This window comes from Salvelinus fontinalis, chromosome 5 (assembly GCF_029448725.1).
Source record: "Salvelinus fontinalis isolate EN_2023a chromosome 5, ASM2944872v1, whole genome shotgun sequence".
NCBI classification, from domain to species: Eukaryota; Metazoa; Chordata; class Actinopteri; order Salmoniformes; family Salmonidae; genus Salvelinus; species Salvelinus fontinalis.
The window spans coordinates 14,122,268-14,147,686 of NC_074669.1; the positions used below are offsets into that span (position 1 = coordinate 14,122,268).

Sequence of the window (25,419 nt, forward strand, 5' to 3'; positions counted from 1 at the left end):
TAGGCCACTGTTCAGAGAGACTGTATAGCAGAGGTAGGCTACTGTACAGAGAGACTGTATAGCAGAGGTAGGCTACTGTTCAGAGAGACTGTATAGCAGAGGTAGGCTACTGTTCAGAGAGACTGTATAGCAGAGGTAGGCTACTGTTCAGAGAGACTTTATAGCAGAGGCAGGCCACTGTTCAGAGAGACTGTATAGCAGAGGTAGGCTACTGTACAGAGAGACTGTATAGCAGAGGTAGGCTAATGTTCAGAGAGACTGTATAGCAGAGGTAGGCTACTGTACAGAGAGACTGTATAGCAGAGGTAGGCTACTGTACAGAGAGACTGTATAGCAGAGGTAGGCTACTGTTCAGAGAGACTGTATAGCAGAGGTAGGCTACTGTTCAGAGAGACTGTATAGCAGAGGTAGGCTACTGTACAGAGAGACTGTATAGCAGAGGTAGGCTACTGTACAGAGAGACTGTATAGCAGAGGTAGGCTACTGTACAGAGAGACTGTATAGCAGAGGTAGGCTACTGTTCAGAGAGACTGTATAGCAGAGGTAGGCTACTGTTCAGAGAGACTGTATAGCAGAGGTAGGCTACTGTTCAGAGAGACTGTATAGCAGAGGTAGGCTACTGTACAGAGAGACTGTATAGCAGAGGTAGGCTACTGTTCAGAGAGACTGTATAGCAGAGGTAGGCTACTGTACAGAGAGACTGTATAGCAGAGGTAGGCTACTGTTCAGAGAGACTTTATAGCAGAGGCAGGCCACTGTTCAGAGAGACTGTATAGCAGAGGTAGGCTACTGTTCAGAGAGACTGTATAGCAGAGGTAGGCCACTGTTCAGAGAGACTATATAGCAGAGGTAGGCTACTGTTCAGAGAGACTGTATAGCAGAGGTAGGCTACCGTTCAGAGAGACTGTATAGCAGAGGTAGGCTAATGTTCAGAGAGACTGTATAGCAGAGGTAGGCTACTGTTCAGAGAGACTATATAGCAGAGGTAGGCCACTGTTCAGAGAGACTATATAGCAGAGGTAGGCTACTGTTCAGAGAGACTGTATAGCAGAGGTAGGCTAATGTTCAGAGAGACTGTATAGCAGAGGTAGGCTACTGTTCAGAGAGACTGTATAGCAGAGGTAGGCTACTGTTCAGAGAGACTGAATAGCAGAGGTAGGCTACTGTTCAGAGAGACTATATAGCAGAGGTAGGCTACTGTTCAGAGAGACTGTATAGCAGAGGTAGGCTACTGTTCAGAGAGACTGTATAGCAGAGGCAGGCCACTGTTCAGAGAGACTGTATAGCAGAGGTAGGCTAATGTTCAGAGAGACTGTATAGCAGAGGTAGGTCACAGTGTCAGTGTTGTTGAAAGATGAGAGAGACCATGCAGCCTGTTGAAAAATAGGAATAAATCCAATACAGATGATGGCTTGATGCCGAAACATTTGTGCTCTGTTTTTCACCTTTAATTTACGCATTTTTCTTCACAATGAACTTTTAGGCATCATGATGCAGAAAATAAAACATCTATATTTTTGCATTTTTTGGATGTATTTATTTTTCGTATTTTTTACCTTTTTATTTTGACAGGGAGTCAATGCTGAGAGCAAGGTCTCTTTCCAGATGATCTATGTTTAGCACAACAATACACATGAAAATACAATCAAAATCCTATTTTTCGAGAGTGTCGTGACTCCATCTCTTCCAGTATTCTCTTTTTGAGAATGGACAAAGGCCGACAAATGTCTTGCTTGGGTGGTACCTGGCAGTGTAACAGGGAAAGGCACATAGAGTAATAACAGACTGTAGAGTTGATAGTGTCCTGTGTGATGTAAAATTATCCTCTCCCAACTTCTACTCTGCAGCTGTGTGTTGGACCGCTGGCTGTTGGGTCTGTCGACCTCGTGTAAACATTAGTATAGGAAATCCCCCTCAATGCACGCTCACTTCTTCACTAGGTGTCCTCTTATTCAATAAGCTCAATGTTTGTGATAATGTGTATTTCTGTAACAGGGTGCTCGTGTGTGGGTGCCTGACCCAGAGGCAGTGTGGGTATCAGCCAAGCTCCTCAAGGACTACAACCCTGGAGACAAGAATGTACTTCTGCAGATCAGCACACGCACAGTCAACATCTATACTGTACTGTACTGTAGATGTGTTGTTAGTCGATCTTGATAAGCGTCGCAGGTGGCTGGTGGCACCTTAATTGTGGAGGACGGGCTCATGGTAATGGCTGGAATGAATGAATGGCTGTTTAACAGTCTGATGACCTCGAGATAGAAGCTGTTTTTCAGTCTCTCGGTCCCAGCTTTGATGCACCTGTACTGACATCACCTTCTGGATGGAAGCGGGGTGAACAGGCCGTGGCTTGGGTGGTTGTTGTCCTTGATGATCTTTTTGGCCTTCCTGTGACATTGGGTGGTGTAGGTGTCCTGGAAGGCAGGTAGTTTGCCCCCGGTGATGCGTTGTGCAGACCGCACCACCCTCTGGAGTGCCCTGCGGTTGTGGGTGGTGCAGTTGCCGTACCAGGCGGTGATACAGCCTGACAGGATGCTATCAATTGTGCATCTGTAAAATGTTGTGAGGGTTTTAGGTGACAAGCCAAATTTCTTCAGACTCCTGAGTTTGAAGAGGCGCTGTTGCGTCTTCTTCCCCACACTGTTTGTGTGGGTGGACCATTTCAGTTTTTCCGTGATGTGTACGCCGAGGAACTTTAAACTTACCACCTTCTCCACTGCTGTCCCGTCAATGTGGATAGGGGGGTGCTCCCTCTGCTGTTTCCTGAAGTTCACAATCATCTCCTTTGTTTTGTTGACTTTGAGTGAGAGGTTATTTTCCTGACACCACACTCCGAGAGTCCTCACCTCCTCCCTTTAGGCTATCTCGTCGTTGTTGGCTGTCTCGTCGTTATATGTCCCATTCAGAGTGTGAATGGGCAACACAAAATATTTTTGTGCCTTTGAACAGGGTATGGTAGTAGGTGCCAGGAGTTTTTTTATTTTTACGCTCAACAGTTTCTCCGTGTGTCTCAAGAATGGTCCACCACCCAGTGGACATCCAGCCAACGCGACACAACTGTGGGAAACATTGGAATCAACATGGGCCAGCATCCCTGTGGAATGCTTTCGACACCTTGTGGAGTTCATGCCCCGACGAATTGAGGCCTTTCTGAGGGAAGGTGTTCTTGATATTTTGTGTATAAAAGGTCATAGAGGAAAAAAAAGATGTTGTATTCCTACAGGACCTTTCATTCTACCAACAACACTGTAATTTTCACCAACCGTTCATTCCAGGTATTGTGTTAGTGGCTCTCAACCCGTATGACCAGCTGCCCATCTGAGGAGCGGGCAGGACATGGCTGACATGGAGCCTCACATCTTCTCTGTGGCAGAAGAGGCCTACCGCACCATGACCAGGTCAGGGGTTAAAGGTCAATAGCCAGGGGTCACCTTCCTTGGCCTCCATTTTATATGCCCGTGCCTGCTTTTTGGGGGTTTGGGCGAGGTTTGCTGTTGTTTGTAAAGATATACAGGTAAAATGTGAGTGACTTATGGATGTTCTTGGGTCTGAAAACAAGAGAGCCTTTGATCGAGTCTCTCCACCCTGTGTGACGAATGGTTCTGGAAATAGGAATAGTTATTGAGTGTGTAGTTGTCTCTGTGTGCAGGGAGGATAAGAACCAGTCCATTATAATCAGTGGGGAGTCTGGAGCAGGGAAAACGGTCTCTGCTAAGTTCACCATGCGTTACTTTGCCATGGTGGGCGGAGCAGCCCAGCAGACCAGTGTGGAGGAGAGAGTACTGGCCTCCAACCCCATCATGGAGGTACATATGTGGGAATGTGTGGATGAATTCTGCTTTCCTGCAATCAAATGACCTTAAATGCCGTCATGGGTGGAATACTATTAATATTTTTCATAATTAATATTTAAAAAAATGTAAACACCAAAAATCTGGTGTTTCTTTGTGAAGCAGTGTTGTTATATTTCAGTCTTATGTGATGTATATACTCTAAATGTCACGTTCCTGACCTGTTTTCTGTTGTTTTGTATGTGTTTAGTTGGTCAGAGCGTGAGTTGGGGTGGGCATTCTATATGTTGTGTTTCTATGTTGGGGTTAATGTGTTGCCTGATATGGTTCTCAATTAGAGGCAGGTGTTTGACGTTTCCTCTGATTGAGAACCATATTAAGGTAGGCTGTTCTCACTGTTTGTTTGTGGGTGATTGTCTTCCGTGTTTGTGTCTATGCACCACACGGGACTGTTTCGTTTGTTCGTTCGTTTGTTGTAGTTTGTACCTGTTCTTCGTTTTATATGTAAGTTCTCTAGTTCAGGTCTGTCTATGTTCGTTTTGTTATTTTGGAATCATTTTCCAAGTGTGTTTTTTTCGTGTTCGTCTTCGTCGTTTAATAAATCATTATGTTTTCAAAACCCGCTGCATTTTGGTCTGATCCCTACTCCTCTTCAGACGAAGAGGAGGAGAGAAACCGTTACACTAAAGTATAATATTGGGATAAACTCAAAATGTAATACATTTCAACTCTATATCTGACATGGTACAGGTGTCTTCTTCTTTTAAGCCCATAACCATGTGTGTGAAGTGTATACTTTTGTTTCAAAGTAGATTTGTTTAAGACTACCAAAATACCCTCTGCATGACCCTGATTTAGCCCACTGCAGTAAAAGTTTAACCTGTAAAGCTGTTCAAGGTTTTATTTTTTGAAGAGTGTAATTTTGGAAAAAGCATATGAAAAATGTGTACTGTATTCAGTTGTAAAGGTAATAACAAAAATTATGTAATCTATTGTAATTATGATTATCTCCTTTACTCTGTAGTCTATTGGGAATTCTAAGACTACCTGCAAGGACAACAGTAGCTGGTTTGTGAAGTACATTGAGATAGGCTTTGGATGGAAGGGAGATACCATTGGGGCCAACGTGAGGACGTACCTGCTGGAGAAGTCTCGAGTCGTCTTCCATTTGTCACAGGAGAGGAACTATCTTCTACCAGCTGTGTGCCTCCAGAGACCTGCCAGAGATGAGAGTCCTCAAACTGCGTGATACTGCATAGAATTCATTAACCTATTACAACAATAACAGGGAAGACATGAACATCAATGGGTCTAGCAGTGTTTTTCAGAAAGGGTTCATTATGTAAGTGTTTTGATGTGTATCTCTGTAGGTGGTGCTGATTCCATGCAGATCCTAGGCACTGATGATGTAGTAGATCTGTAGCACACTCGCAATGCATTCACTATACTGGGTTTACAGCATCTATATTACACAATACACATATCTATGCTAACATGTTTACTCTGCATATAGTCCTATCCAGAATGATCATGCTGCTATGTGTGCTCCTACAGGTGGGCCTCCTGACCAGCAGATGGAGCTCTTCAGGATTCTGGCAGCTGTTCTGCACCTTGGCAATGTCAACATCCAGGCCAATGGGAGAGCTGGTGATCGAAGTTACATTGTATTATTTTCTTAACTTTTTCCACATTATTTCCCTGAAACTCACAAAATTCTCTCAAATATCCCATAATCAGTGGGAGGAGCGTTCTCTGGCTGTGTTCTCCAAGCTGCTGGGGGTGACCCACTGGCTGTGCTAACGCAGGCTGGCAGTAGGGGGAGACATGCTGGTCAAGCCCATGCCCGGTCAGCAGGCCCTGGAGGCCCAGGACGCCCTGGCCAAGCATGTGTAAGGTCAGGTGTTCACCTGGACTCAACACAGCCCTCCATGCCCAGACGGATCAGGCCTAGTCATTTATTGGGGTGCTGGACATCAATAGCCGAGTAGTAAGGACAGGGAGTAACACTTGACTTTAGGTTGGTCTTATACCTGTGTAGTGACACTAATTACTGTAGTAACAACATGGTATTAACATATTCCCCTCTTTGTCCATTTCTCTTTGGCAGGTTTGAGAACTTTGAAAGGAACAGTTTTGTACAGTTCTGTATAAATTCTGTCAATGAGAAACTGCAGCAGCAATTCAACAGGGTGAGTCACCAAGTGTTGTGTGTGCACCTGCAAGCATGCGCATAAATATGAATGTCTGTCTGTTTCCATGAACTCGTTGTCCTCATGTCCCCTCAGTAACCCTTGGTCTCCTTCTCTCCTCTCCCTAGCATGTGTTCCAGTTGGAGCAGGAGGAGTATGTCCGTGAGGAGCTGCCGTGGAGCAGGATAGAGTTCAGTGACATCCAGCCGCTCATCGCTCTCATCGAGGGACAGCTGGGACAGCTCGACCTGCTGGATGAGGAGTGCAGGGTCACTCAGTTACAGTCCTGCTTTCAATCAAGACCACATTGTGTTGTGTCTGTTAATGTGTCCAAACCAGCTTGAAATGCAATGAATAATGTAGTCAGGATATGATACTGAATCATCACTGTTTGCACTGGCAAGCCAAGAATACTTTGTGGTGGATTTGAAAAATATACTGTTGTCTGAAGTCCAAAAAACCAAGTCCTGCCAGAAAAAGTATTGCTCTATTAAAAGTCAAACTTCAAAGTATTTATATAAAAAGCAAAAGATTTCTCAAATGTATGTTGATCCAGAAAAACCTTACCCCCATGGTGTCTGTTTCCTTAATCAGATGATCAGATGCCTAAAGGTTCAGAGGAGAGCTGGGCTAGGAAGCTGTATGATCAGCATCAGAATAATGACCCAAGTCCACACTTCTGCAAACCTCGCATGTCCATCACTGACTTCATCATCCTGCACTTCGCTGGGCTACAGGAAAAGGAGGACCGAGCACGCCCCCATTACATCGACGGGGCTGTAGTGGAGCAGGTTGAGAGCTTCAAGTTCCTTGGTGTCCACATCACCAACAAACTATCATGGTCCAAACATACCAAGACAGTCGTGAAGAGGGCATGACAACGCCTATTCCCCCTCGAGAGACTGAAAAGATTTGGCATGCATCCTCAAACCCTCAAAAAGCTCTACAGCTGCACCACTGAGAGCATCCTGACTGGTTGCATCACCACCTGGTATGGCAACTGCTCGGCCTCCGACTGCAAGGTACTACAGAGGGTAGTGCGTATGGTCCAGTACATCCCTGGGGCCAAGCTTCCTGCCATCCAGGACCTCTATACCAGGCAGTATCAGAGGAAGGCCCAAAAAATTGCCAAAGACTCCAGCCACCCTAGTTGTAGACTGTTCTCTCTGCTACCGCACGGAAAGTGGTACCGGAGTGCCAAGTCTAGGTCCAAAAGGCTTCTTAACAGCTTCTACCCCGAGGTATAAGACTCCTGAACAGCTAATCAAATGTCTACCCGGACTATTTGCATTGTCCCCCCCACCCCCATTTTTACGCTGCTACTCTCTGTTTATTATCTATGCATAGTCACTTTACCTCTACCTATATGTACATATTACCTCAATTACCTCGACTAACCTTTACTCCCGCACATTGACTCTGTACCGGTACCCCCTGTATATAGCCTCGTTACTGTTCTTTTATTGTTGCTCCTTAATTATTTGTTATTTTTATTTTTCTTATTTTTTTCTTTATTTTTTACTTCAGTTTATTTTAGTAAATACTTGAACACTTAAAAAAAAACACCATTGTTTAAGGGCTTGTAAGTAAGCATTTCACTGTAACCTGTTGTATTCGGCACGATTTGATTTGATTTGTACTGGCTATTTGACCAAGAAGGAGAGTGATGGAGGGCTGCATCAGATGACCTGGCCTCCACAATCACCCGATGAGTTTGGGATGAGTTTATTTTTATTTATTTAACCAGGCAAGTCAGTTAAGAACAACTTCTTATTTACAATGACAGCCTACCCCGGCCAAACCCAGACGACGCTGGGCCAAGTGTGCGCAGCCCTATGGAACTCCCAATCACGGCTGGTTGTGATAGAGTCTGGATTTGAACTAGGGACTGTAGTGATACCTCTTGCACTGAGATGCAGTGCCTTTGACCGCTGCACCACTCGGGAGGACAGAGTTTGACTGCAGAATGAAGGAAAAGCAGCCAACAAGAGCTCAGCATATGTGGGAACTCCTTCAAGACTTTTGGCAAAGCATTCAAGGTGAAGCTGGTTTCTACAATGTAGAAAATAGTTAGTGAATAAAAAAAACTTGCATGAGTAGGTGTCCAAACTTTTGACTGGTACTGTATATCCATGCTGTCTCTTTTCACTTAAACGCATTGTAAGGACTGCATGAAAACTCTTAGGAAAAAAAGGTGCTGTCTAGAACCTCAAAAGGGTTCTACCTGGAACCAAAAAGGGTTTTCCTATGAGGACAGTTGAAGAACCCTTTTGAAAAACTTTTTTCTAAGAGTGTAGGGATGATCTACAGCTTTCCCCTTGTCAACACTCTTGGCTCATTGTTGCAACCTCTTTGTCCTACTGTAAGTATTTGAGTGCATCTCAATAAGAGGTGTCCTCTTGTCATTTTGAAGGAGGCTTTACTGAGGAACCAGCTCTCAGCTGTCCACTTTTGTCAGTTTGTGGTGAAATATCGGATCTCATCCTAGAGTGAAATGAAGGACAGTAGACAAAGAGAGGAAGCCTTTTTAACCCACTGTAACCCTCTCTGTTAACCTTGTGTCTGTACATTGTCTATTGCTGGTAGCATCTATTCACTAAGTCAATTCTGGGTTTCTGTAAATGGACTGGGCAAATAAACTGATTGTAATTGTCTGTCTCTCTGTCAGTGTGACGGCTGAGCTCTTCCAGCAGGTGCCAGCAGGGGGCACTCTGTCCCTGTCAGGTGGGAAGTCCTCTCTGCCCAACTGCAGTCTGTGCTCTGGCCCTGGAAAGATATTTCACAGGGATCACAAACTGTGTGCTTCCAGGTACTGTGTCTCCCCCTGCTCTGGCCAGGCAACAATACAGCCAGTATCTACACCTATTATTGAAATGTATCTTAATTTCCATTTTTTTTTCAGTTGACAATGTATTTGTTTTCTTGCTACCATATAATGTCTGTATTGCTTGTCATCCTTGTTGTTCTGTGGGGTTCAGACCTAGTAACAGATTCAGGCGTCGTGCCAGCGGGCCCTGCTAGAGATCATCCGAGTCCCGGAGCAGTACTGCTTTGTAAAGACCAGAGTGTTCTTCTGGACGGGGCAGGTAGCTCTGCTGGAGAGGCTGAGGGCGTAGAGGCTGATGGCGGAGAGGCTGAGGGCTGTGGGGATAATCATCCAGAGCTGGGTCAGGCTGGCTGGGCCACAGGAGATACATCAAGACCCACTTGGGCAACACTCACCATCTAGAGACACACCAGAGGAGCCCTGGCCAGGCGGTGAGAGCAGAATAACTGACTGTGTGGCACGATAACACATCAATGTTATTTGACTGTGTACTGCCATATAGTACAATGTGTCTCAGCAGTATGGGCACCTACATTTGTCCAGCAATTCAAACTACTGTAGTGCTCTGTGTGGTGTAGTCACTGCACCGGCATCATCCAGACCTTGTGTGGTGTAGTCACTGCACTACACCAAGGCAGCGCTGGTCATCCAGAAGACCGATCTTCCTGATGATCCGCGAGGCCACCGGCATCATCCAGACCTTCACCAGTGGCACGCTTGCACAATGCTAATACAGACTGGTGAGGAAACACTGGCACGAAGGCCTCACAATCTATCTAGCAATAAATCAAATGTTTTTATTTACGGCTTAAATATAAAATGCATTTCATATATTTAATACCAGGCCTAAACCTCCAGAGATAAGGCAGGACAGGACCCAGGAATTTCTCCTTAGTAACATCTGATCCAGATTCTAAACTGTCCTTACTTACTACTTTATCACAACTGTAATCCTTTAGTTCGCATCCAAAACCCTGGCAGGTTCTGTTTGCGATAATATAATGCGTCTCTTCTATCCTCCGCTTCCCCAGCTGGTGGCAGAGCGGACAGCGGCGTTACTGCAGTGCATGGCTGGCTGGCCCGGCAGGCATACAGGCGGCTAAGGGCAGACATGGTGCTGATGCAGTGCTGTGTGAGGCGGCGGGCAGCCAGGAGGGAGCTGGTGAAGCTGAAGGCAGAGGACCGCTCGGTGGAGAAGTTCAGAGAACTCAACAAGGGCATGGCGGTCAAAAGGACGCAGCTCCAGCTCAGGGCCGACCAGGAGGTGAGCTGCCAGGGTTATGGTGGGTGGTGAGAAAGGGGATGGGATGGTGCATGGGTGGAGGTGTAGAAGGGTGGAGAAGCCTAGGAAGGAGATGGTGAGGGGGCTTTAGAAGACAATGGACTAGGGTGGTTTTGGATAGGTATATGCGACCAGGTGTTTGTAGTGTGCTGGTGAATTTCGAGGTTTTGGTACATCCAGGGTGAAAAAAATAAATGTGCAAAATGAATAATACAGAAGTGAAAATGTGTGTGTGTTTATGTGTGTGTCTTCAGATCAGAGATAGCAGTGCTCTGAGAGACACCTTCCAGGCGGAGCGTAAGGCCCACAGCTCTGAGCTGGACGCCCTGTGGGGGGCGCTAGTTCAACTGGAGAACAAGCTAGAGACACAGCTCCAGGCCCAGCAGTCCCATCCCAGCCCCTCCGTCACAAAGACGGAGATAGATAAGATGGGGGCAGAGGAGAGAGCAGCCCAGGAGATCCTACGACTCACACAGGTAGATCTTGTTGATCCTAATGGATCAGGAACATGGTTTTCTGCAGAGTAGTGGTATTTAAGGTCACTGTCACTCTCCTTTTTCTCTGTTTACAGTAGGTGAAGGCCTCTTTGGGGAAAGAGAAGAAGGATCTGAGCACTCGCTTACTGAAGCAGGGGAAGGCTCAGGAGGGTAGGTGTATTCATAATTGCTATATGTTCTGATGAATGTGTGCATCTACATTTGTCTGTAATCGTGTGTGTGTGTGTGTGTGTGTGTGTGTGTGTGTGTGTGTGTGTGTGTGTGTGTGTGTGTGTGTGTGTGTGTGTGTGTGTGTGTATATATATATATATATATATATATATATATATATATATATATATATATATATATATATATATATATATATATATATATATATATGGACTATATATATATATATATATAGTCCAGGTGGTGGCCCAGGCAGGTAAAGTTCTGACAGCTGATTCACCAGACTGGAGCAGAGGTGCAGCAACCTCAGAGAGATGAGCATGTTCACTGAGGTAGTCATATCCAACTCCTTTTTCCACTGCAGACCAGCAGGTAGGGCCTCATTTCAGTGGTCTGGTATCTTGAGGTGGATTACAGTGCAGATACTGTAACTTTGGGTATCACTACCCAAAGACAAGACCCGGTCCCTCTGCATTGCTGTTGTCACTGCCATGAAGGGGGCTCTGAAGGTACACACGCATGCACGCATGCACACGCACACACTCACAAACACTTTTCTGCTTTTACACTAACGGCGCTCTTATCCATTCTTATCCGATCATTATGTTTCTTTCCCCCCTCCTATCAGAAACAATGTAATGATGTGGATATGACAGCACTGGGGCTGAAGAACACCTCACACATAGGATTCAAATGCTGTATATGTGAAGGATCTCTAGGATGGCGCTGTGGATCTGGTGCCATTGACCTTTTACGTCACTGACCTTTTACCTCATTGACCTTAACCGTGCTCTGAGTGACCTCTTTATCCAGAACTATCAGCAGCTCCTGGCCATCTCCGAGAGCCACCTGCAGCCCACCATTGGTATAATGATAGAACCATATGAAAATCACCCAACAACCAACCAACTCAGCCAACAACCAACCAACTCAGCCAACAACCAACCAACTCAGCCAACAACCAACCAACTCAGCCAACAACCAACCAACTCAGCCAACTAAACCTTTTATCATATAGTCATCTTTCTTCCCATCCTGCAATAGCTCATATTATGTATGAACATTTAATATTAATTATTAACATTTAATATTATGTATTAACATGTAAACATTAATAGCTCATATTATGTATTAACATTTACTATTATGTATTAACATGTAAACATTAATAGCTCATATTATGTATTAACATTTAATATTAAGTATTAACATGTAAACATTAATAGTTCATGTTCACCTTTACCCCTGCTCTCCCTCTTACCTCCCTCCCTCCCCCCTCTCTCTCCATCCACAGTTGCTGCCATGCTGGAGAGTGAGATGATCCCAGGACTGTCTGGGTCAGGGGTGAAGCTGAGGGGCTTTAGGAAGCGTGCAGGGTCTGACCCCAGGGACAGGGCCAGGGACAGGGGTGGCCCCCAGTATGGCTGCGGTGCTGAGGGAGCTGGGTGCTATCCACACGGCCCTGTTCCGCCAGGCCTTGCCTTCAGCCAGCTCACCCATCTCCTCTCTGCCTCTGCCCTCAACAGCCTGCTGCTGCGCAAGGACATGTGTAGCTGGAGCCGGAGGCCTGCAGATAAGGTCAGAGGACAGACACACACACACACATGCATGTATACACACACAGGGCATGCGCAGGAACACGTTTCAGTAAAAGATATGCAACCAGATATCTAACATAATCTAGAGTTGGTTTGTAAAGGTAAGTGTTAAACAAGGTAAGTGTTGGATGAGACTATAAGGTTTCATCCTTGCGTTCTGCCAGGTATAATGTGATTCTGCTGGAGGAGTGGCTGCGGAGCCGTGGGCTGCAGGCAGGGGGAGCTGTGGCCATGTTGGAGCCTCTCATCCAGGCCGCTCAGCTCCTGCAAGTGGGCAGGAAGACAAGACGCTGACACGCAGGCCCTCGTTCATACCTGCACTGCCCAGGTGGTTTTTAAGCTGGTATTGGTAGGGGGAAATGTTCAAAGTGTTGCAGATATTAATTCAATAGAATAAAAACCAATATTATTCTTTGCTAGAGAACTGTGTCCTTTCTATACAGTATATGTCTATGTCCAACCTCGTGAATGTTTCTTCCTACTGAACACACGCTTGCAGGGCTAAGCTAACTGTCTGTCTCTGTTGTGCCACAGATTGGGAAGATTCTGACCCTGTACACCCCTCACAGTGACCTAGAGGTGAGAGTGACACACATTTTTATCTGCACAGTGCAGGTACTGTTCCGTAACACATACAACAATAATGGAAATACGTCTAGTCATAAAATGTCAAAAGGCTGTCTGAATTCACTAGGGTTGTGGTGTGGTCTAGTTACCAGTAGTGTGGTTGACTTGCGTTCATCATCTCCTCTCTGTTCCATCAGGGTCTGCTGAAGGAGCGTTGCTGATGGACGTACAGCGTGTGTTCACTGTCACGTTCCCCTACCTGCCGCCCCCAGACCGTCCGCTCTGACCAGCTGGACATCCCAGACTCCCTTAAGATGTGTTTCCTGCGACGGGCCTGAGAGGAAGCAGTAGTTATAAAGGTCTGTGGATTACAAGTCTTGGTACTGCTGCACAAGGTCTTTTCTCTGCAGGATATACAATATATCAAAGTAATACGTGAGTAATGTGTGTGTAATTGTCTTGTATCAGGCATTACTCCTTTTTTCAGTAGCACATGTACGGGCAGAATATTACTGTTCTTCTTGTTGAGCTGTTAGAATGCTCATATGGATTTTATTCTTATCTGTTTCATAGTATTGATTTTTGACACAGACATTTCCTTATCTGTACTAAGATTACAGTCTGCCTGTCTGCTACTAGACATTTCATTATTCGAGGCATCCCACCTACCTCAATGCCTACCTATGTGTACTTTTCTACTGTGAAAGTTTGTACATTGGAAATGTGTGCTTAATACATTTAGAAATTGGTATTATGTTCCAGATATCAGAATACATTATTATAATTATACAATGTAAACATAATAGTGTAAATATGTTTCTCACTCTGATCCAAATGGACACTATGAAAATGAGAGATTTTATCTAACATTTTATTGGAAGCAGAAACACAGCAATGCTGCAATCCCCCCCCCCCCCCCACACACACACACACCCCAATAAGAACACCCAGAATAAAACAAAATAGAAACATCTTCAGTATAAAAAAATCCTCTCATGCGAGTACTTTGTAACAGTCACACATCATCAGCAGTACATATATATATATTCACAAACCTCTGAAAATGTTTAAATAATATTAAGATAAATGTAGAAGACAATTGCCAAATATAACATCAAATAACGCGTACTGGCGCAATACATGTTTTTTCCCATCATGCACTGCTTCCTATATACAGGGCTGGCATCACTGTGTGGTCGTGTTCGAAGATTGCAGTCGGCGACTGCAGACTGACTGATCTACAAATCATCATCCTAATCAGCTACTCATTATTATCTGTAGATCACTCAATTGATGCTCTTGAACACGGCCAACGTGTCTACCTATGTGGGCGTGTCAGTGACAGTACCTGCGTGTCTGTACCATGCCTTCGTACCTGTCTGTACTACATACATGCAAACCTGAAAGGGTGCGATTTCCTATTTTACCTCAACACACAGACACTAAACATCTGAAAGAGAATGGTCTCAGTGACCAAATATACTTGTATCATTGTCAACAGCAATAAATAAGATATTGTGCCATTCATTGCTACAGCTGCAATACCAGTACATTAGTACAGTTACAGTACAGCAGTCTGTGAGGCTGTGTATTCAGGGACTATAAACGTCTCATTAGATGACTAAGTAGCAGCATTATCATTTCATTCAGTGTAACTATTTCTATATACATTTTCCATATATCTCGTGTATATATGTCTGGTACAGAAGTACTATTTACAATACCCATGATGACCAGTATGTTGTCGATCCTCTCTACGCTGATTCTGTTGACACTGCTCTCCATGATGTTTAGCCATTGTCACCCGTTTCAAAACAGCATTTACAAGACTCAACGAAAGCACTTTGTGCTGATAATTACTTGCATTGTAAACATTATACGATTGCTCCAAACCGACTGATCTAGATAGAAACTGTACCGATTAGATAGACTCAAGTTGTACACATGTTTAAATAGGCGAACCACAATCAAAATCTGTGATATATATTAAGTGCTTTTTGGGGCTGGACCATCAGAGTAAGTTGTAATTGGTAAGGACAGCTACTTGCAGAGAGTCTGAGCAGAGTCACTGATATCCTGTTGTTTAAATACCTGGGGCAGATGGACCAAAACCCAGGGGAGGGGAAGGAGTGTAGTGGGCTGTAGAGGGAAGGGAGGCAGTACAGTGGGCTGTAGAGGGAAGGGAGGCAGTACAGTGGGCTGTAGAGGGAAGGGAGGCAGTACAGTGGGCTGTAGAGGGAAGGGAGGCAGTACAGTGGGCTGTAGAGGGAAGGGAGGCAGTACAGTGGGCCGTAGAGGGAAGGGGGGCAGTACAGTGGGCTATAGAGGGAAGGGAGGCAGTACAGTGGGCTGTAGAGGGAAGGGAGGCAGTACAGTGGGCCGTAGAGGGAAGGGAAGCAGTACAGTGGGCTGTAGAGGGAAGGGAGGCAGTACAGTGGGCCGTAGAGGGAAGGGGGGCAGTACAGTGGGCTATAGAGGGAAGGGGGGCAGTACAGTGGGCCGTACAGGGAAGGGAGGCAGTACAGTGGGCTGTAGAGGGAAGGGGGGCAGTACAGTGGGCCGTAGAGGGAAGGGAGGCAGTACAGTGGGCTGTAGAGGGAAGGGAGGCAGTACAGTGGGCCGTAGAGGGAAGGGGGGCAGTACAGTGGGCTATAGAGGGAAGGGAGGCAGTACAGTGGGCTGTAGAGGGAAGGGAGGCAGTACAGTGGGCTATAGAGGGAAGGGAGGCAGTACAGTGGGCTGTAGAGGGAAGGGAGGCAGTACAGTGGGCCGTAGAGGGAAGGGAAGCAGTACAGTGGGCTGTAGAGGGAAGGGAGGCAGTACAGTGGGCTATAGAGGGAAGGGAGGCAGTACAGTGGGCTATAGAGGGAAGGGAGGCAGTACAGTGGGCTATAGAGGGAAGGGAGGCAGTACAATGGGCTGTAGAGGGAAGGGAGGCAGTACAGTGGGCTGTAGAGGGGAGGTAGTACAGTGGGCTGTAGAGGGAAGGGAGGCAGTACAGTGGGCTGTAGAGGGAAGGGAGGCAGTACAGTGGGCTGTAGAGGGAAGAGGAGATCAGAGAGACCTGTCATTACAATCACAGTCATAATATAAGCCAATCATGACATCACAGGAATACATACATTCCTCCTCTGCAGCCTCAACCTCCTCCAGGTAGTTTAATCAATAATAAAGGATTCAGGTGGAGGTCCTAGAATGGCACTAGATACAGCATGGTCACAATATGAGCTACTACACCTCCAATGGTTCCCTGTGCTGAATAGCCTTCCACGCTTTCCATGTGCTGCTTCTAAATGTGAGCGCCATGAACAAGACGGCAAGTGTTCACATACGCAGCCCTAGACACTGGTCCTGTTCCCACAAAGCTATCTCAGTCACCATCTATGGCAAGTCTCACTGGAGTGGGCAGGACTGGTACTATAGCCCTTGTGACCAGACCCCGTGTGCACAAAACCAGGACCAGACAGCCTGGTAAGAGGCCATTTTAGGTAAATGTGGTCATGTCTAGGTTATGTGTGCCTGCCCCAGCAGAGGGGAAGAAAGAGTCCGTGGGGGTCACGTGTGGCCTGACATCATCATTTGACAAGAGGTTGCTATGGCAACGCAAGGGTAAGAAACATCTCTGTCTTTTGTCTCTAAATGCTCTCCTCCACACTGACACATATCGATCAGAGAGGTTGAAGGAGAGAGAGGAGGTGGCTGTTTTCCAAGGCAAACGAATGGAGCTCTGTGCACACACGTAATGTTTGCCCATCAAACGAGCAATAAACCTTCTCAAAAATGTTTTACTTTCATTCCCCGAAGTCAAAGACACTTAGGAAATTCTCAAAGAAACAAAATGTACTATAGAATACGCATTCTTCTACTGTATTGTGTTCTCTCCTCTCAATGGCTTTCTGTGATTAACACATTTACACAAGCAGGGAACACTGGTGTCTACATTATGTCACTGGTGTAATATTATGACACACATAAACAGTATATACACACACTCACTCATTTCTTTCTCTCAAACACACACACACTGATGAATCACAGTGCTCCGAGGCTTGTCTTCATCAGGTTGCTCTCACTTTGTACTGAAGACAGACAACAGGTTTGACAGGACAAGGCATTTGAAGGTTTCAGGCAGTGCGCTCTGTATCAGGGTAGACAAACAGACTTATAAACACCGACACAGACAGGGACACTCTTTCAAGTTCAAAGTCTTCATATAGTCTTTAAATATATCATAAATTGACCGATAATATCTCTCTATATAATATATATAAACATTTCAATCTATATTTAGTCCAGCCTGCTCTCCTATAGAAAACTCCACAGGGGAATTAAAAAAGGTTCAAAACTCATAGAAACACTATCATAAACCAGTCTGTGTAAACCTTACTCTTTGGAATGGATGAGGCCTAAAAGCCTGATGGTCTGCTGTACACAGTTGGTCCTGTTAAATTGTGCTCGGGGCTTGACTTGACATAACGTTATTGATTGATCCATTGGCACTAGTCTAGTCCAGATAAAGGAAGTGAAAGTGCAGATTATATACAGTAATAGACGAGAGGTCAAGACTTTCAAGATCTTTATAAGATCTTGATCCCCAGGACCATTTAGATACCTATGCATGGAACTGGTCAAGATTGGCAGATTCCAGTTCCAATGTGTGATTGGAAGAGCACAAATAGACATGGCCCATGCTATGAGAAATGTAGAGAGGGACAGATAAAGAAGACAATATACTCTATGACTTAAAGGGATAGTTCAGGATTTTGGCAATGCAGCCCTTTATCTACTTCGTAAGAGTCAGATGAACTAGCGGACACCATTATGTCTCTGCGTCCCGTATGAAGGAAGTTAGAGGTCATTTCGTAAGCCACTTCTAACTAGTGTTAGTGCTAGGTTAGCACAAAGACCTGAACTCTTCGCGCTGTCTCCTCGACTAGTTCCACCCGAGGAATTGAAGTCTTTTTGCTAAGCTATTTAGCATTGGCTCGCAAAACTACCTCTAGTTGCCTTCATACTGGACACAGAGACATACAAATGGTATCCACGAGTTCATCTGACTACGGGGAAGTAGATCAAATCCCAAACTATCCCTTTAAACTCTCTTTGTGTGTATGTGTTGTAGTAAGTTGGTCTGTTTTGTGAGTTTGTTGTGTTTATGAATATATGTATGCAAAATTAGACGATTCATTATATTCATAATAAAGATATTGGTGCTTTCAAGACAACCAGGGCAATGCCTGTAGATGGTATCACAAGTCCTCTTCAATAAGATGCATGAACAGTACTATAGTAAAGAACTGTTTCTCTGCGCTTCACCAACACTTGAAAATCAGGGCAGTGGTTTGGCTTGCAGTCAGTCCGCATAAAGACTTCCTAGCCTGTAGATGGCGCTGAGCGAATAAAGACTTCTCATCCTCGGCCCTCCTCGGGAGAGCGCTGATCTGACTTGAGCTTGACGAACTCCTTTGCCACGTCGTCGTTGTTGCGCTGGGACAGGATGCGGAGGACGGTGAGGCCCGTCTCGTCCATGTGGACCCTCTTTCCCAGGGGGAGCCAGCACGCTACGCTGCCCCTAGAGGACATGTCCTTCAACTGCATTACGGCTATGCCCACGGTACGGTCCTCCCGGGCGAAGCAGTAGTCCTTCACACACACCTGCAGCTCGTAACACTCTGTGCCCACCTCGTTACTGAGGGCGCTGCAAGGAGAGAAGACAGAGACACACAGCTTAGAGTCAATGACACTGATTCCACCACTTTGGAATGTAGAAGTGTGATCAGGTAAATAGATGAAAAACTGACAGGATTCCCTCTTCCATATTCAACATGGTCACTTCCAATATGATGCCACCAAAATCGGCAGACGCTTTGTACCACTGAGGCCAGACTGTAGTACTCACTATGTGAACGTTTCGTTGTATTTGGGGGCGTAGCTGTTGTTCTTGGACTTGGTGGCGTACTTCCTCTTCTTGTCAGCTAGATGAGGACCAACGATGTAGATCTCCACGAAGGGACGGAACACCCCCGTGGTCTGCCATCTCAGGTCATTGGCTGCCACCACTGAGACAGAGAGGGAGAGGACAAAATAAATAGATACGGGAGGTAATTTATCAACAAGGTTTTAACACACCCCGTCCAACAAAGCCAAACAGACATTTTCTGTGGTATGAGTAACCTTCTGACAACATGGTAAAATGAAATATCTGAGCGAATTGACTGGACACTGACCTTTGACGGTGACCTTGTGCTCTCCAGTGTTGGGGTGGGTGAAGATCTCCACGTGGATAGACACCTCTCCCACGGCGTCGTCCACACCAGAGCCTGACAGGGACAGGGGCACAAGTCACTCCTTTGTGGCCCAGAGTGGGGCCTCTTTCACTGCTGCAGGCAGGGCAACACTATAGCCAGAATATCTTCCCTTCAGCCCATACTCCCTCTGTACAATACAGTCATGATAGGCTGTATGCTTAAGTCTGGCAGATGTAACTGTGTCTGAGGGTGGGGAAAAAACATATTTCATTGGGCTTGAGAGAAGTAGGCTTGTATGAGGGGACAATCAGAGAATGCAGCTATAAGTGGTTTGGGGTTGTAAAGAACTTTCAGTTAACAGTTCCAGGCAAACTAAATATGAGAAGCATATGATGTTATTAAAATTCTTCGGATAATTTCATGTAACCACTTATAGCTGCCCTGTGACTGCCTGCCCAGCCCCAGGGGGTAGGAGCCTTTCAGTTAGGATGCAGCGGTGATGGCAGTGGGAGACAGGTCAGAGGAGACTGGTAGTGAGAGAGGAGAGGGTTATCACAGTCCTCCTCTACTGCTGCTGGGCAGAGCAGAGTAGGCAAGTAACATGCTGAGATGGATCCAGTCAGATGGACAAACCCATTCCTTGCTGAACCCTTTACACAGAGCAAGCATGGCAACTAGAGGGACCTTGCTGTGGGAGCAGTCCAGCAGCCCAGTCACATTTATACTGAGGCAGGGTGCATACATGTCTACTCTGGATTGGTTCTGACTTAGAATATGTGGACAACTACAAATACCTAGGTGTCTGGTTAGACTGTAAACTCTTCTTCCAGACTCACATTAAGCATCTCCAATCCAAAATTACATCTAGAATCGGCTTCCTATTTCGCAACAAAGCCTCCTTTACTCATGCTGCCAAACATACCCTCGTAAAACGGACTATCCTACCGATCCTTGACTTCGGTGATGTCATTTACAAAATCGCCTCCAACACTCTACTCCGCAAATTGGAAGTAGTCTATAACAGTGCCATCCGTTTTGTTACTAAAACCCCATATACTACCCATCACTGCGACCTGTACGCTCTCGATGACTGGCCCTCAACACATATTCGACGCCAAACCCACTGGCTCCAGGTCATTTACAAGTCTCTTCTAGGTAATGCCCCGCCTTACCTCAGCTCACTGGTCACCATAGCAACACCCGCATAGCACGCGCATCAGCAGGTATATTTCACAGGTCACCATAGCAACACCCGCATAGCACCCGCATCAGCAGGTATATTTCACTGGTCACCATAGCAACACCCGCATAGCACCCGCATCAGCAGGTATATTTCACTGGTCACCCCGAAAGCCAACACTTACTTTGGCCGCCTTTCCTTCCAGCTCTCTGCTGCCAATGACTGGAACAAATTGCAAAAATCACTGAAGCTGGAGTCTTATATCTCCCTCTCTAACTTTAAGCATCAGCTGTCAGAGCAGCTTACCGATCACTGTACCTGTACACAGCCAATCTGTAAATAGCACACCCAACTACCTCACCCCCATATTATTACTTACCCTCTTGCTCTTTTGCACTACAGTATCTCTACTTGCATATCATCATCTGCACATCCATCACTCCAGTGTTAATGCTAAATTGTCATCATTTCGCCTCTATGGCCTATTTATTGGCTCATCTCCCTATTCTTCTACATTTGCACACACTGTGCATATATTTGTTCTGTTGTGTAATTGACTGTACGTTTGTGTATGTGTAACTCTGTGTTGTTTGATTTTGTCGCACTGCTTTGCTTTATCTTTGCCAGGTCACAGTTGTAAATGAGAACTTGTTCTCAACTGGCCTACCTGGTTAAATAAAGGTGAAATAAATAAATGAAATAAAAATGTCTATAGAGTGCTCGTTATCTTGCGACGACAAGAGGAATTTTGCCCAGAAAGCCAACAGGATTTGAACTGCACTTGACCAGGGAATGTGTGTACCTCTCCACACAACACAGGATAGCCTTGGGCCTGGGCCTGGGTTTGGGCTCTAGGGCTAGGGGTCCTTTGTTCCATGCTGATAGGCCTGGGGGGTGGTGAGCGTTAGGGGGATACATGCAGGGCCCTGTAGCGGGCTCCAGTCAGGCACGGACATCGTTTGTCTGGGAGGGAGGAGAGATGATGGTGGAAATTGTAGGTAGGTCGGTTGACTGACTTTCTTTCCCTAAAATGTGAGTTTGTAATGATTTATGTCTTAATCAGTGGTGACTGAAAAACGTTGGTGTGTCGTTTAGTTCTGTAGGAGTTCTGTCCAGGGGCATGATGGGACTGGACTGTCAGTGGGTGCAGCACAAAACTTTTTTATTTGGAATAAAAGCAAGCTAAACTGGTTATAATTAAACAGCTGCACAATACAGTACAAATTAGAGGGCTTCTTTATTGGAGAGCTGTGTGTGTCTAAATCTCTGAGGAGGAGGAGACGTGAAATCAGACCCTCAGCAAGTCCCTCCGCTCTAATATACACTACCAGTCCAAAGTGTGGACCCACACACTCATTCAAGGGTTTTTCTTTATTTTTACATTGTAGAATAATAGTGAAGACATCAAAACAATGAAATAACACATATGGAATCATGTAGTAACCAAAAAAGTGTTAAACAAATCAAAATATATTTTATGTTTGAGATTCTTCAAAGTAGCCACCCTTTGCCTTGATGACAGCTTTGCACAATCTTGGCATTCTCTCAACCAGCTTCATTAGGTAGTCACCTGGAATGCATTTCAATTAACAGGTGTGCCTTGTTAAAAGTGGAATTTCTTTCCTTCTTAATGCATTTGAGCCAATCAGTTCTGTTGTGACAAGGTAGGGTTGGTATACAGAAGATAGCCCTATTTGGTAAAAGACCAAATCCATATTATGGCAAGAACAGCTCAAATAAGTAAAGACAAACGACAGTCCATCATTACTTTAAGACATGAAGGTCAGTCAATCCAGAAAATTTCAAGAACTTTGAGTTTTTTCAAATGCAGTCGCAAAACCCATCAAGTGCTATGATGAAACGAGCTCTCATGAGGACTGCCATAGGAAAGGAAGTCCCTGAGTTACCTCTGCTGCAGAGGATAAGTTCATTAGAGTTAACTGCACCTCAGATTCCAGCCCAAATAAAAGCTTCACAGATTTTAAATCAGACACATTTCAACATCAACTGTTCAGAGGAGACTGTGTGAATCAAGCCTTTATGGTCGAATTGCTGCAAAGAAACCACTACTAAAGAACACCAATAAGAAGAAGAGACGTGCTTGGGCCAAGAAACACGAGCAATGGACATTAGACCGGTGGAAATCTGTCCTTTGGTCTGATGTGCCCAACCGCCGTGTCTTTGTGAGACGCAGAGTAGGTGAATGGATGATTTCTGCATGTGTGGTTCCCACGGTGAAGCATGGAGGAGGAGTTGTGATGGTGTGGGGGTGCTTTGCTGGTGACACTGTCGGTGATTTAGTTCGAATTCAAGGCATTCTTATTTAGAATGCTACCACAGCATTCTGCAGCGATATGGCATCCCATCTGGTTTGCACTTAGTGGGACTACCATTTGTTTTTCAACAGGACAATGACCCAAAACACACTTCCAGGCTGTGTAAGGGTTATCTGACCAAGGAGAGTGATGGAGTGCTGCATCAACCCAATTGAGATGGTTTGGGATGAGTAGGACCGCAGAGTGAAGGGAAAGCAGCCAACAAGTGCTCAGCATATGTGGGAACTCCTTCAAGACTGATGGAAAAGCATCCTCATGAAGCAGGTTGGGAGAATGCCAAGAGTGTGCAAAGCTGTCATCAAGGCAAAGGGTGGCTACTTTGAAGAATCTCAAATATAAAATATATTTTGATTTGTTTCACACTTTTTTGGTTACTACATGATTCCATATGTGTTATTTCATAGTTTTGATATCTTCATTATTACTTTACAATGTACAAAGTAGTAAAAATAAAGACAAACCCCTGAATGAATAGGTGTGTCCAAACTTTTGACTGGTACTGTACCCTGACAAAGAGAGCGCCACCTGACCATAGGGACCACTGCTGATTTTACGATTCTGTGTTTTGCCGAAGGGGAGAAGGGAGGGGGAACTGTCACCTCCTGTCACTGCTGGAGGGACCTGCCCTGAGGAGGGATGACTGGCCACTCTGCACATTGGAGGGACGGTGTGTGTGTGTGTGTGTGTGTGTGTGTGTGTGTGTGTGTGTGTGTGTGTGTGTGTGTGTGTGTGTGTGTGTGTGTGTGTGTGTGTGTGTGTGTGTGTGTGTGTGTGTGTGTGTGTGTGTGTGTGTGTGTGTGCGTGCGTGCGTGCGTGCGTGCGTGTGGTTGTGTGTGTGTGTGTGTGTGTGTGTGTGTGTGTGTGTGTGTGTGTGTGTGTGTGTATTGGGATGAGGTTAAGGTTGAGCAGGCAGGAGGGTAGTCTGAGGATGCGTATGTGTGTGGAGGTCTGGGGTCTTGGATGCCTGTTGTTTTCAGGCCCTTAGTGTCCACATACCCTTCTCTGGGTACACATCCTCACTAGCCGTGAACTTCACCCCCTTCCCGTCGAAAACTAGTGGACAGAGGGGGTCGAGGAGGAGGAAGAAGAAGGATAGAGAAAATAGAAGAGACATGGAGAAATAGAAAGAGTGCAGAGAGTCAGAAGAGAGTCAAACGAGAGTCAAAAGAGAGTCAGAAGAGAGTCAAAAGAGAGTCAAATATATTCAGATATAGAACTTATGTTATCCTGTTATCAGTGACGTCTAATTAGGTTTTCGTTTTAATTGTAATTATTTTTACCCCTTTTTCTCCCATTTTTTGTGGTATCCGATTGGTAGTTACAGTCTTGTCTCATCGCTGCAACTCCCGTATAGACTCGGGAGAGGCGAAGGTCGAGAACTGTGCATCCTCCGAAACACAACCCAACCAAGCCGCACTGCTTCTTGACACAATGCCCACTTAACCCGGAAGCCTGCCGCACCAATGTGTCAGAGGAAACACTGTGCTCCTGGCGACCGTGTTAGCATGCACTGCGCCCGACCGGCCACAGGAGTCACTAGAGCGAGATGGGACAAGGACATCCCTGCCGGGCCAAACCCTCCCCTGACCCGGACGACGCTGGTCCAATTGTCCGCATCTCCATGGGTCTCCCGGTCACGGCCGGCTGCGACAGAGCCTGGACTCGAACCCAGAATCTCTAGTGGCACAGCTAGCACTGCGATGCAAAGCCTTAGACCACTGTGCCACCCGGGAGGCTCGTCTAGTGAAGTTACATCATTGTCGTCCAGTGTAACTCCTTCCAGTCTATGGTGGTCATCATTCACAGTCTATGGTGGTCATCATTCACAGTCTATGGTGGTCATCATTCACAGTCTATGGTGGTCATCATTCACAGTCTATGGTGGTCATCATTTACAGTCTATGGTGGTCATCATTTACAGTCTATGGTGGTCCTTATTCACAGTCTATGGTGGTCATCATTCACAGTCTATGGTGGTCATCATTTACAGTCTATGGTGGTCATCATTCACAGTCTATGGTGGTCATCATTCACAGTCTATGGTGGTCATCATTCACAGTCTATGGTGGTCATCATTCACAGTCTATGGTGGTCATCATTCACAGTCTATGGTGGTCATCATTCACAGTCTATGGTGGTCATCATTCACAGTCTATGGTGGTCATCATTCACAGTCTATGGTGGTCATCATTCACAGTCTATGGTGGTCATCATTCACAGTCTATGGTGGTCATCATTCACAGTCTATGGTGGTCATCATTCACAGTCTATGGTGGTCATCATTCACAGTCTATGGTGGTCATCATTCACAGTCTATGGTGGTCATCATTCACAGTCTATGGTGGTCATCATTCACAGTCTATGGTGGTCATCATTCACAGTCTATGGTGGTCATCATTTACAGTCTATGGTGGTCATCATTCACAGTCTATGGTGGTCCTTATTCACAGTCTATGGTGGTCATCATTCACAGTCTATGGTGGTCCTTATTCACAGTCTATGGTGGTCCTTATTCACAGTCTATGGTGGTCATCATTCACAGTCTATGGTGGTCATCATTCACAGTCTATGGTGGTCATCATTCACAGTCTATGGTGGTCATCATTCACAGTCTATGGTGGTCATCATTCACAGTCTATGGTGGTCATCATTCACAGTCTATGGTGGTCATCATTCACAGTCTATGGTGGTCATCATTCACAGTCTGTGGTGGTCATCATTCACAGTTTGTGG

At 45.6% G+C, this 25,419-nt stretch overlaps 1 protein-coding gene and 1 pseudogene across 1 annotated transcript in view; one reads left to right on the top strand and one right to left on the bottom strand.

Moving 5' to 3' along the window:
- The first annotated feature begins 4,769 nt into the window (after nt 1–4,769).
- Nucleotides 4,770–13,832, top strand: LOC129854843 (unconventional myosin-Vb-like; annotated as a pseudogene).
- A 2,145-nt stretch (nt 13,833–15,977) lies between these two features.
- Nucleotides 15,978–25,419, bottom strand: part of LOC129854844 (protein unc-13 homolog A-like) — a 104,344-nt gene continuing 94,902 nt past the window's right edge. Inside the window, exons 37-40 of the mRNA XM_055921977.1 lie at nt 23,683–23,739; nt 19,150–19,242; nt 18,822–18,981; nt 15,978–18,620 (exon numbers count right to left, since the gene is read on the bottom strand). Of these exons, the coding sequence (XP_055777952.1) occupies nt 18,332–18,620; nt 18,822–18,981; nt 19,150–19,242; nt 23,683–23,739 (599 nt within the window). The 3' untranslated portion in view covers nt 15,978–18,331. The remainder of the gene's footprint in view (nt 18,621–18,821; nt 18,982–19,149; nt 19,243–23,682; nt 23,740–25,419) is intronic.